Source organism: Poecilia latipinna, unplaced genomic scaffold (genome assembly GCF_001443285.1).
Source record: "Poecilia latipinna isolate Pla-1442-1.1 unplaced genomic scaffold, P_latipinna-1.0 Scaffold823, whole genome shotgun sequence".
NCBI lineage: Eukaryota > Metazoa > Chordata > Actinopteri > Cyprinodontiformes > Poeciliidae > Poecilia > Poecilia latipinna.
In genome coordinates, this window is record NW_015113439.1 from 15,195 (window position 1) to 28,440 (window position 13,246).

The 13,246-nt window shown below is 38.6% G+C and overlaps 1 protein-coding gene across 1 annotated transcript in view; it reads right to left on the bottom strand.

Moving 5' to 3' along the window:
* The window catches only part of wdfy2 (WD repeat and FYVE domain containing 2), a 30,453-nt gene that overhangs the window by 5,802 nt on the left and 11,405 nt on the right, over nt 1-13,246 (bottom strand). The window contains exons 3-11 of the mRNA XM_015047373.1: nt 12,025-12,098; nt 10,508-10,562; nt 8,955-9,105; nt 6,468-6,580; nt 4,773-4,899; nt 4,501-4,606; nt 2,988-3,089; nt 1,153-1,283; nt 927-1,035 (exon numbers count right to left, since the gene is read on the bottom strand). Of these exons, the coding sequence (XP_014902859.1) occupies nt 927-1,035; nt 1,153-1,283; nt 2,988-3,089; nt 4,501-4,606; nt 4,773-4,899; nt 6,468-6,580; nt 8,955-9,105; nt 10,508-10,562; nt 12,025-12,098 (968 nt within the window). The remainder of the gene's footprint in view (nt 1-926; nt 1,036-1,152; nt 1,284-2,987; nt 3,090-4,500; nt 4,607-4,772; nt 4,900-6,467; nt 6,581-8,954; nt 9,106-10,507; nt 10,563-12,024; nt 12,099-13,246) is intronic.

Consider the following 13,246-nt stretch of genomic DNA (forward strand, 5'->3'; position numbering starts at 1 on the left):
AAAAAAAAAAAAAAAAAAAAACACAAGAAAAACTTCTGTTTAAATAAGGGCCGCCAAAATGATCGGCCAAGTTAGAGGCTAAGAAGAAACTGAAGAATAAAATGTTTTAGTGTGTGAGAGGAATATACTATATATTTTCAATTGAATTAAAAGAAAAAGTATAGCTGGATGGATTGTGGAACAAACAACTCTATTTAAAATGAGGCACAAACGCTTCAATTTACTGTTGATTTTCTCAAAATAAAGCATACGGGTAAAAAAAATAGACATAAGTAAGTAAAATTAGCGTATAGGTCCTTTATCAATTTGCAAACCGAGCCCATTACTTTTTTTTTTTTTTTTTTTTGGTAGGGAACCAACAAGCTTCTGACATAACTCTGGCTTTGTTATTTTTGTTATTTTACATATTTACAGAAAAACTATATATTTTTTTATCTTAAAAGCAAAATGTATGCATTTGTTTGTACAGTTTCGTCTTAATTACTGCTCTATGTAGCTTGTTCTTTCAGAAAATGACATGACTTTAGAGTCTATATAGTCTGCTTAATGATTAATCAATTACTAAATTAGTTGAGAATTATTTCCAACATTGATTAATGATGGTTAAGACGAATAACTGTTTTAGACCTATTTTCAAAGCTTGAATGGATAAAGCACAAGTGTACTGAAAACCAACAATATTCAGCCAGAATAATGTCTGAATTTGCAGATGTATTTTCAAATTACATGGTCAAAAAGTCTTTCAATAAATTTAAACTGCATTGTATTATTATTTTTGCTTCAACTTTAACATTTTCAATTTTGTCTTCTTCGCTTTTGAGCAACTCATAGAAAATGGCTGGCTCAGTTTCTTGAGCATCTGTCGCCCCCTGGTGTCCGAACCCTCGAACTACAACGTCGAAAAACTCGCCATCTCCGGTACAGACCTTGACGACCTTGTCGGTGCCGGAGGTGAGCAGGTTTCCCGTGGTGGGCTCGTAGTGCATGTAAACAATGTTGTGCTTGCTGTCGTGGAAGGTGGCGGTGGGAGCTCGGCTGAAACGCACACAGAGGGAGAGAAGAGGCAGAGACGTCAGCGTGAGAGCGCCAGGGGGGACGCCGGGAGCACAAAGGGACAGTATACGGCATCGACAGAGGCTGATTGTGACTCACTCTTCATCGGTGATGGACTCGTGGCAGCTGTCACACACTCGCACCTCAAACTCGAAGCCCATGAGGGGGATGGTGGAGCGCTTGGACGAACATTTGCCGCACACGGCCTGGCCGCACTTTCGGCAGTGGTGCTGAGGAAAACATGAGAGGCTAAGTGTTGCGAAAGCTCATATGAAGACCCTCATTTCTCATCAGTGAGCCAGAGAATAAAGTCAGTCTTTGGCTTTGGACCTTCCATAATGGTTCTTAAAAACTCTGGTTTAAAATGGTAAAAAGAAAAAAAAAAAAATCAACTAGTGTTTTAATTAAAAAAGTAATAAATGCTGGGGTTTTTTCATGCAATAAATTGATTGTCCAAAACCAAATACTATTTTGAATAGCAATGATATTGTTTGATTTATATTTTCTTTGTCATTACGTTTGAAACGATGAACTTTTTTCGGATTTAATTTTTCATAAATGTCAACATCCCACAAAGAAAACGTATCCGTCTTCTTTAAAAAATAAATAAATAAAAAAATTCTATGCTTTCACTGTATTTTAAAATCTAGAAGCAGAAATAAAATTTGGTTCTTTAAAAATTACAACTGACCTGAAGTACAGATTTTTTTGCTATTTTTTTAATGATCTTGTGACTTTTGCAGCTCTAAACAATTCCTAATTAGCTGGATTAAAAGCAAATATGGCTCTTAGGATTGTAAAAGTTACATATATAGAGTCTCTGAGTTGAATCTTTTGCAGGAAGCTTTTTGTAACAGTAGATCTAATATCACCTCTTACATGTGCAATGTGTCAGACTGATGATGAGGAGCATATATCTGCCTTAGGGAAATGAGAGCTTTGCCTGTTACAACACAAACCCCACAGATAGAAAGTCAAAGCGTTCTCCAACGCTAATCGAATGGTCGCCCGGCCAACCATCGCAGGTGCTCATAAAAGATGCAACATTTATGTAAACTGAACGCCGGAGGAGCGGAGACTGCAGGAGAAATGCAGTTTGTTTGCAAAAAATACAATTACCAAGTACTTTCTACTGCAAACATCTTAACACACTTGAAATAAGACAAAACTAACTTACAAGTAACTTTTCAGCAAGATACAGGGCTCGTTTTAAGTAAATAACTCCTTAATATTGATGAAAAAGTTCTAGTTGTAAGTCTGGAACAATGGAACGAGTCATTTTTCCCATTTTATAAGTGAAATAATTTGCAAATGGAACTTGTACTTTTGGTGTAAACATTCCTGTAAAGAAGGCTTTTGTGATATAAAAAAAAAATCTCTAAACATTTCAAATGTTTTGTACAATTCAGATGGAAATCAAATCTAGCAGAAGTTCTCCAAGTCTACTGGATTCAAAGAACAACAGGCTGGACTCTGCCAAGTTATTCCAAAACTTATTGTTCCTTCTATGAATCCATTGTTTTGGAGATTTGGGTGAAACTACCAAACTTTGGATATATATACCTAAACTTTTGACCCATTTTGACAAGGGAAAAACAACAATAAATTGCCAAAAACTACCAACATTATGTTGTCAGTTCTTTCTGCAGCACTTGGGAAAATGTTGCCACTTTGTCCAAAAACCCTGAACACAACCAGAAAACACTCTTAAAGGAGTAAACGCAACATGAAGCCGTTTACGAGAAGTCGGCAATAAAAGAGCCGCAGGATGTTTTCTCAGCATTAGCGTGGCAGAAGTGAAGGGCTCTAGGAATGTTTTCTCTGGAATAACGGGAGGGATACGGTCATGCACGGCTGCTCGAGCAGAAAGAGAGAGGCTATTCCCGCCCGATGATAAAAGCCGAGGGAGTTCTGGGTCAGCCAGCGTGACGTACCTGTCGCAGGCCGATCTTCTTACTGTCCCACATCTGTTTGAAGTTCCAGAAGAAAGGCTGCTCACACTTCTGACAGGAGTCGCTGTCCAGCCACTCTGGAGTCTGCACACATGCATGATACAAAAAATTCCCAATGTTGAAACAAAGAATGGGGAGAGTTAGGAAACAAAATTGGCACGCGATCAGAAATTGCTGATTTTATGCCCCGATTGGTGAACAGCCAATTCCGCCCAGCGACTTTAGCTGTTTCAGCTGTGCATTAAAAAATGTCAGAGAAAGCACAATTCTGATAAACCAACACACTCAGAGCAGCCATGAAGCAAAAACTGAGCAAAAATATATCTACATTCACATTTGATTACAAATTAAAAAATGTTTTTGTCTGAAAAATGTTTTACCCAGAACTCAAGTGGCATAGATTTAGCTTCACCTGGTTCACATTCTCTTAGAAAAATATGGTATTTAGCACAATTTGCTATCCAATTATTAACTGGATAACCAAGAAATAGTAAACAGATCAGCCCTACACTGTGCTGATGCTAAGTGAAGCAGTAAGGAGTATTTTTTTTTAGCTGAGTGAGGATGCATCCTTTACTACAAATCATTAAGTGTTGGCTGAAGTATTGCTGCTATTGTATTTCACACAATAAAATGTTTATTTTCCTTTTTTAAAAAAGACTTGAATTATTTATTTGCATCTCTTTATGTATTTCTAACACTGTATAAAAACGGATTAAGGCGTTAAAGGAAAATTATGCAGAAAGCGCCAATTTTTTCATCCATCGATAGAATAATCGATCACTAAACTAATCGTTAGTTGCAGCTGTGGCCCGAAGCAAAATTCACATCGGTTTGTAGAGCTCTATCCAGATTGTGTCGCCTCTTTCACCACAACTGATATAAAAACTTTTCCTCGGTGACTCCAGTCTTCCTAAAAACCCCAAAAATAACTTCAAGCTGAAGTTATTGGGGGATTTTTATTGAGCCTCAGACATTTTGTTGTTTCTGTTGTTGTGAAACCAGGCCACCAAGTCTGTTTTTCCTGTGCTGTAGGTCTTCATGCTACAAACGGATGGCTCTGCCCCGACTCCGGATCCGTGTTTATCACACAAACACGAGAGCGGCAGTCAGCCAAATGTGTCAAGTGATTCTCGTAAACAAGGTAATTCAGCAAAAAAACATTGAACTTTGGTTTAACCTTTGCAAAACACTGATCCGGCAGAGGCAGTGAAAATACTTTGTATTCCAGCAGCGAGTGTTTCTCTGCTGGAGAAGATGCTGTTTCAGAGCAGAGCAGAGAGGTTTTGGGCGAAACACAGAGGCAAAAATGTGGGTCTGATTAAATAAAGACAAAACTAGGTCCCAGCTAACTGTGTGGAGACAAGTGGAGCAAAACAGGAAAACAAAGAACGCTCCTCCACGGCTGCCAGCGGCTGAACTGATCTTCATTTGCTTCTCTTTAGAACGATTCGGTGCGCTGAGTCGACTTCGATGTCAGCAGTTACACGCTCACCTCTTGCCGAGTCACGTCCATGTTCCAGATGACGATGCTGCCATCTGAGCTGCAGGAGATGAGCTGGCGGGTGTGTGAGGCATAGCACAGGCCCTGGACTTTGTCACTGACAACAGTTCACACACACACAATAAAACAAATCTTAAATGAGTCAACGAAAGCTAAAGTTGGGCTTCGCGTCGTCGAAACCTGCTTCAAATCTGTTATTTACAAAAGCTGAGAACAAACTCAGAGCTAATTGGTTCGTCCTGCTGAAGGTGAGCGTTTCCTACTTGTGTCCCTGCAGTTCGATGGCGGTGCCTTTCCTCCCTCCGATGTCCCACATGATGATGGAGTGGTCAGAGCTGCCGGAAAACAGCACCCGCTGAGCCGGGTCCCAACACAGCGCCGTCACGTTACCTGCCGAGCAAAGACGAGTTCATGAAATAAATCCTCCCGTTTTTGAACATACTTACGCATATATAAATACACCTAAAACAATCTGACGAAAACTGTGGAAAAGGTGGCATTTTTTGAACTGATAGTCTTCTTGTCTAAATGTCATGACTATGAAAAAGTTATGGCAAACTATTTTGGGACTACAGTCTGAACATGTGCAGCATTTCGTAAGCTACAAAAGGATGAACCATCAGCTTTCCAAACCAAGACTGTTATTCCCATACTTCTTAAATAAATAAGCTAGCTTGTTTATTTGCTACCCAGGGTTCCTGAAGGTTTCACCAACTCAAATTTAAGACTCCAAGTATGAATGTAGCACCTGATGTGTAGCATCCAGTGGTGAACACGAACACCGTTCAGCCAACTGGCAATAAGTTTGCACTTACCCAAGATAGATGCAAAAAAGCTGACTAGCAAGTTTTGTAGCTAGTCACTAGTAATTAGCTGCTAATATTCCTTTCCTAGCTATGTAGCTAGTTAGCAAGCTGCTAATATCCCCTTGCTAGCTAGATACATAATGTATTAATACAATGGTATTAATAGATACCATTTTACTAGATAATCCATATGAGAAGTAAGCCTCTTCAATCAGTCAGTACATAGCAAGCTAGCTATGTAGCTAGCTAGCAAGGGGATATTAGCAGCTTGCCAACTAGCTACATAGCTAGCAAGGGGATATTACCACCTATTTACTGGTAGCAAACCAGACAAACTTTCGTGTGATTGGAATGTCCTGCAGGAAAAAGAAAAACTACACAGAATATACTAGATTAAATAGTCCCGCCACAACAAAGTAATTTAAGACCTGTGATTAATGAATTTAAGACCAACTTACATTTTTATGAATTAAAGAGATTTTAAGGCCTTAATTTTAGGCATATCCATATAAGACCTTTTCAGGACACACGGACATCCTGTTAAACATTATTTTAGTAAAATCATACCGGATGCAATTTTTTCATTTTTACTTATAGAGTCAGATTTCCTGTTCATAAACAGCATTTTTTTTTTGTCAGTTTAATACTCACTGGAAATGTTTAACCCACATTCTGATTAATTTAAATGCATTGGTAAGCTATGAGGCTGAACTAATTTAGCATAACCAACGACACTGACTGGTTGAAACTCTCTCCACATCGGCTGTCACCAAGGCTCATCTCCGTCACTTTTTAAGTTTGCACCATGAGGTCTTAATCAGTATCAGATAAGGTCTGCGTCACTGAGCGAATCACTGAGCCGTCCTTCCAGCAGATAAGTTAAATAAAACCCCCTCTGATCTGTGGCAGGATGTTTTCTCTCTTTTTTTTTTTTCTTACTCATCAAACCTGTTTTGCATTGATTAAATAAGAAAATAATTGAATTTTCTCATAAAAGTTTGCATTAATATGTACTTATACTAATAGCTTACTCCCTGCTATTAGACATTTTTACTTAGCTATTTGTTAAGCTCATTTCATTTGATAACAGCTTAAATTTTTGTAATACAAACAAAGGAACCGAGTGTGTGTGGGTGTATTGGTGTGATGTACCTGTGTGTCCTTTGAAGGTGGTAACCATGCTGCAGCTGTCCTGCTCCAGCTTCAGGATGGTCACCTGACCAGACTGGTCCCCTACAAAGGCGTGCCTGGTCTCTACATCAAACCTGGTCGAAGGTTAAGAAACAATTCACCGAACAAACAAGAGTTGATTGTAATTAATGAGCTCTGCGTTTTACCAAAAAGTCTGCACCAAACGTGTCAGCTGCTGCATGTGATGCTTAAGTGAAAGTTGTTTTCGGAGGTTTGTCTCAGGCTGCGGGCAACGTTTACCCTCCCCAACCTGTTAGTTCACCACAAGGCTCAATCATTGCCACATGGCTGCAGAAAGGAGTAAGTAAAAAAAAAAAAAAAAACAGGCAAATTTCCTATAACAATGTTCAACCAAAGGAAAAAAAAATAAAAAATAGACATTTGATTTTTTGCCTTGCCAGAGATTCTGTATAGTTTTTAAATCTTTAACTCATGAATGTGTTTTGATTTGAACCATTCCCTTGTAGCTCTGCCAGTGTTTTTAGCGTTTTCTCCCACGACTCTCTTATATTTAGCTTCTGCCTACAAACTGTCACCAGCTTCCTTGACCTAGCTGAAAAATAGCATCCCCCCACAGGATGATGCTGTCACCACCATGTTTTTTTCTGCACCACATGTTTTTAATGTTGGCTAAAAAAACAAAAAAGCTAAGTTTGGGTCTTGACAAACCAGAAACTTCCTTCAGCGTTCCCTGACAAACTGCAACCCAGATGTCTGACGACTTTCAACATCAGCTTTCTTCTAGACACTCTTCCTTAAGGTCTACATTTGTTAAAGATCTGGGTTCTTCAACTATCTGTAGTGATTAAAACAAATAAACAAAAGCAAGTTTGCATACTGGATTACAAGACAGATGCCAGTTTGGCTCATAATTTATGTGCTTTATTTTAAAAAATTAAATTCCCAATTTTTCCGGGCTCAAGTTTCAAGCTTTTTCAGACATTTGAGTGGAAAGAAAATGATTTACCTAGTTGTGTTTTACAGTCTGTATGGTCAATATATTATGAAACTGAGGTTTCTGATCCAGCAGTGTGGTAAAGGTCACTGCTTAATTCAATCTCTCTTAACAAGTTAAATCTGCTCCACTTCAAAATCCATCACACTTAAATTTCCCAAAACTGTATAAATCTGTAAAACCTTTATCATGTAGGTCAAGAAGCCGAAGATGCAATTTGTAAGCCTAAATCAAAAAAAAAAAAAATTCTTTACAGTCTGTTTTTCCTTTCAAAACATATTTTTAGCTTTCACATTTTAAACTAATACAATTACAACCCAAAACATACAACTAATTTCTGAAAACGGCAGCAGCTCAAAATATTAAAAACTGTTTTCACACGAACCTCGAAAAAACAATATGTTGAGATGTTTCAACTCACAGCTAAACGATCCAAATTGAATTTAAATCATTTTAAGAACTGCTCTACTGTGTAGAAATTCAGATTTGTTTTCTTTCAGATGACACAATAAGAGATAAAATGTGGAAAGCGGGAACTTGTTTTCCTATTGATCTTTTTTCTATGCTTAAAATAGTCCAGCTGCAGAAAATCTAAAAGAATAAATAAATAGACTCCAGACTTTCCCAGACATCATTGGATCCCTGTAGTCTAATGTTTATTATTTATTATTTCTTGTAAAGAAAAAAAAACAGACTATGATAAATACTTGCATCATCATATTCATACTGTGGTTAGATTTTTATAGACGTGGATTCATGGCGTTAAAATGCAAGCTCCATCGTTGAATAGAGTCTCCTTATGCAGTTGCACGTATTTCATGGGATGATGGTGTTTCTTAGTGCCCATTAAAATCATTCAACATTTTTGCTTAATTGACCTCAGAGACCTACATGTGATTTTTCTTTATTTATAATCCACTAACGTCCTGCATCTGCCTGGAAAACAAATTCATCCTCGGTGTAACACCATTAATGTGAGTTTAATGCCGACTGGCAGCAAACATCATACCCACTTACTTCCACTACGCCAACACAGCCTCCAGAAAAAAAAAAAGAAAAAGAAAAAAAAAAAGTCTCCGCCGGTTCCACACACTGCCAAACGCGCTGCCAGCGAGCCGAGGCAGGATATCATCGCTGCGATGACCCGACGGCGGGTTCATTTGTATGGATCGGTGTTACTGCCGAGCACTCGCAGCCTTTCATCTGCCCATTACAGAAACCCACTCAGACAGTTTCCTTGACAGCAGCATGACTGATTCGTATTGTTAGTCCCTTCCATTAGCACAAACCCACTGGAAGTTAATCTCAATTGCCCTGTTTATTTTTTCTTCTTCTTCTTCTAATTGCTCCGTTCTTAAATTAGAGCGGGCTTTCATAATTATAGACGGTTATTTATTTGTTTTTTACCAAATTCGAAGCCCTTCGTGTGAACGTTCGCCCCTGCATGGCGAGGTGACCTGCAGATGACGATAACAGGAGGTGTTGGAGGATACTGCAGTCCTGAGACCCAGGCCGCGGTGCGGTACGTCCCCAGCTGCTGGCCGCTCTCCGAGCAGTGCCAGGTGAAGTTTCTGTCCTGGCCGGTGCTCAGCAGCCACTCCATCTCCAACACAAAGAGCACCACCGCCACTCGGCCCTGATGGGCTGCAGGCACAGAGAGCAGACAAAAACGATCTGGTTAAGATCGATCAGCGTTGCGGTACGGGAGCCTGCGTTTGGAGTGAATTATAATCGGGAAGGAATTGTGAACACAGAGAATAAGAGACACAAGAAACCGAGATAACACTGCGTAGCATCATAACGTTATAACATGCCATAGAAAAGTGCAGTAAAGCCCGATTATTGGGGTTAAAAACCCCAAGAAATGAAAGCATCTTGATCCGATGAGAGAAGTTTTCGTTCCTCTTCAAACTGTGTCTTGCTACAAATACAAGCTTCAATATTTAGTTGGACGTTACTAGTGGGGGGTCTTGATTCAGATTTTAATTTAATTCATTGGAGTTTCTGTATTTAATTAATATCAATTAATCACATTTTAAACTATATCTGCATAGCAACAAAATAACTACAATTTTAAATCCAAAAACCATTTTTGCTGTTAAATTATTGAATGAATAAACATGTTAGCTCAACAACAGACTTTATTGTTTGTAATCTGTTATTTAGGTTATTCAAGCGTTATTAAACTTCCACGTGCATTCATGTAACTACGTCGAAGAAAAATCCTTCTTTAAAAAGGCGAACTCTGGACGCCGACGTTGTTTGCGAACGCCTCTAGTGCGTCAGATTAACGGGCGTACCAGAAACGCGCGAATACAAAGGTTCTGGCCTGAGCGTTCTTTTTTTTAAAAAGAAGAAAAAAAAACAATATGATTAATTGCATGACAATGTTTAGCGCCTTAAAATCTATGCAATTAATTAATTAAACAAAAGTCCAAGACCTGAATTTTATGTGACAGACCAGCAGAAAGCAGAGCATAACATCGAAGTGGAAGGAAAATCTGAAAAGTGTGACGGCCGTTTGTTTTTTACCGGCCTCTGAGGTTTGTTAGTGAACATTAGTGAACAAACAGCATCATGAAGACCAAGAAAACCAGCAGACGGGTCAGGGAGGCTGGTAGATGATGGATGGAGCTAATAAAATATGTCAGAAGCTGCAAAAGTCTTGAGTCTGGGTCGCAGGGTCACCTTCCAGATTTACACATAACCCTAAACATAAAGCTGGAGCTACAGTGGAATGGTTTAGATCAAGACGTTGGAACGGCATCATCAATGTTCACAAGCACTCTCCATTTAATCTGACTGAGTCTGAGATATTTTACGAAGAGGAATGGACAAATAACTCATTCATTCATTTATACATTGATGTATGTGACAAAATGTGGAAAAGTTAAAGGGAGTGTGTATATTTCTTGCAATGTACTGTAGGAATACAGGAATGATGTTCAGGTCTTCTAAGATTAAACATTAATTTCTGTTTTTACAAACTCCCGGTTTGCCTCAAAATATGGGAAATAACCGACAAATAAAAAGCGTCGCGTCTCACCCTGATATGTGAGCCCCGGGGTCATTTTGTTGTAGTCCTCTGACAGAATAAACTCCTGAAAGACAGAAAAACAGAGAGGATTGTTTGCACCCAACGAGGTCAATGATAAAAATGACCAAGAGACACAGAACACGAGGTGAAAAGTAAACACCGTTTCATCAAAACACGACTGTGAAGGACTGGAGAACCTGCAGGCCAGTGCAGAAAGAAACAAGTTGTTCTGCACGACAGCTTCCTCTGAGGCAACGACTATATTTAAAACCCTTGTGGGAGCTTTTCAGATTTCAGGTTCTGAGATTAAAATCTGCAACGTGCTGTTGTGGCCTCGTCCGATTTTTCCCGTGGAGTTTTCTCATTCCAAATTAAAATACCAAAAATCAAACCCCATGACGATGCTTTGCATCAAGTTTATTTTGTCAAAAAGACCACAATCTTTGGTGCTCCAGTTTGAGTCATTTCATATGTCAACATACAAAACAAAGCAATGAAACTGCGAGACCCAATCGAGTTTCAGAAACCAAATAGTTTTATCCCAGCTGTTTTTTCTGAATTTCTAACCCAAAACTGTCACTGTGGGCTGAATATTGTCTTAGTATCTGCTGGATTTTCCTATTTTAATTGGGAGATTTCTGCACCTCTACCATCAGTTTCAGCTTAAAGAAGGACTTTCTCCTTCTTCTTTCTCCTTTCCTATGGAGATAGAAGGACCATCTCCACAGAACAGCCAGAATGTATTGAGCACACATTTATTTTTCACTGTTCATTGCGAGCTGCTCAAACTCAGGTTGTACTGCGGCTAATGTATGTAAACCTATACATGTATTACACATTGATGTACAACTGTATTTTAGACATTAGCTTATGAGATGATGCTTATGCTTCTTTTTTTTTTTAATTCTCCTAATCCTTAAATGACTCCAGAACTTCGTTTTTACATCACAACTAGCACATTTTGCATTTGAACTGCAGCCTGAAAAGCTCATAGCCTCCCTGTGTCAACTTGTGTACGTGCAATTTGGAGGTGTGCAACCCGCTCCACAGCTGGCAGACCTGTTTCAACAGATACCAACCACAATCTACAGCAGTGGGTCGCGATGCCCAGAGCAGCAGTGCAGCAATTTGCATGGATTTTTTTATTTTCTTGCAGGAAGCACATTGTGGATGAGTTGCCAGCAGATATATGACCCAGATATGCCATCCCCACATTAATGAACCCCGACAATCTCATCAAAGAAGATTTCTGCGCACACCGTCGGGGATTTGTTGCACTCCATCTTTCATAAAGGGGAGAAAACTGGGTTCCTAATTGCCAGAAGATCTACCTGAAACAATTTTATTGCGACAGTGCAGTGCTGCGGCTCATTCATGTACAACTTTATTTCTTCCTCTCTTTAACAATTTTTTTCCGCTTAAACTGATATTGTATACTTGAGATGTTTTTAGTGCCTGAACAAAATGGAAAGCAGCTGACTGAGTGATCACCTGAGGAAGGAAAGAGTCTCAAAGATTTTACTTACACAGATACTTCCTGTATCCATACCTACAGACAGCCTCCTGGTTTCTGGGTTAAAGGACATACAGGAACATGAGGCTGCAAGAAAAATGAAAGAAGAAAGTCTGTTTTAAGTCAAAATTATGTAAAATAACTTAAAACATTATGAGAGGGAAGTTCTAGTTAGTAGCAGAGTCTGAAGTCCTAGCACTCTGACTATAAAACAGATGCAAAGATCAACTTTCCTTTAGCTTCGAGCTGCGTTCAACAGGCTTACTCATCGGTCTTGAGTTCCACTATTAAGTGTGGGTCATGTGACTATAAGTAAGCAAAGTTTGCCTAACAAATGCAGAAGCACGAGACAGAACCAGAGAGAAAAAAAAGGTGACAAATGTCAAATAAAAATTCAGAAACAGTTCAGATAAAAACCAGGAGAAGAAAAAAAAAAAGAGTTAATTGTTACCAAAATAAACGGTAAAAAATAACAGGTCATCTCCAATTCTGTTCAAAACTCTACGGCTTTACTGGCAGCATAAACCGAGCGTGACCCAGATCTTCTGCGGCAGAGTGCTGTGGAAATCACACCAATGGTTTTACGCGTCTTGTGAGGCTCTGAAGCTACCACAAAAGTTAAGGTTAAGGTTAACTTAGCATCTGAAGCAGCCACAAAAAAAAACAAAAAAAACAACAACAAAAAATGCTTCAGCATCAGGAGACAAAAACGATCTGAACTTAAAAACAACAGCTCTGTTTTATAAAGTTCATTTTTATTTTGCGTCAGGAATTCGGACACAAACTCACTCACTTTTCCCCCAAAGTTTACATTTATTTTTATATATACGTGTTGAGTCTTATAAACTGTAATTAGTTCAATAATGTTACATAGATTGACTAATAGGTTACTGAAGCCTGCTATTGATTACATACGCTTATTGCTAAGCCATTTTGGGTTTTAGTAGTTTGTGTTTGAAATGTTGCAGAATAAGTAGCTGGTAAAAGTAAAAAAAAAAAAAAAAAGTAAAAGAAGCATTAAAAAGTGTTCATACATACAGCCTTGAATTCAGTGTATTTTGCATTAATTTCACATGGCAGATTGTACATGTGAGATATGTGAATAAAAGTAGAAATAAATCTGCGAATGTTCACATTTTGTTTAGTAAAAAACATAAACTTTAATGCATTTCAGTGAGGCCTTACATGTAAATAGTGCATATTTTTAAGTTGAAAGGATAACAATAAGTTACTTG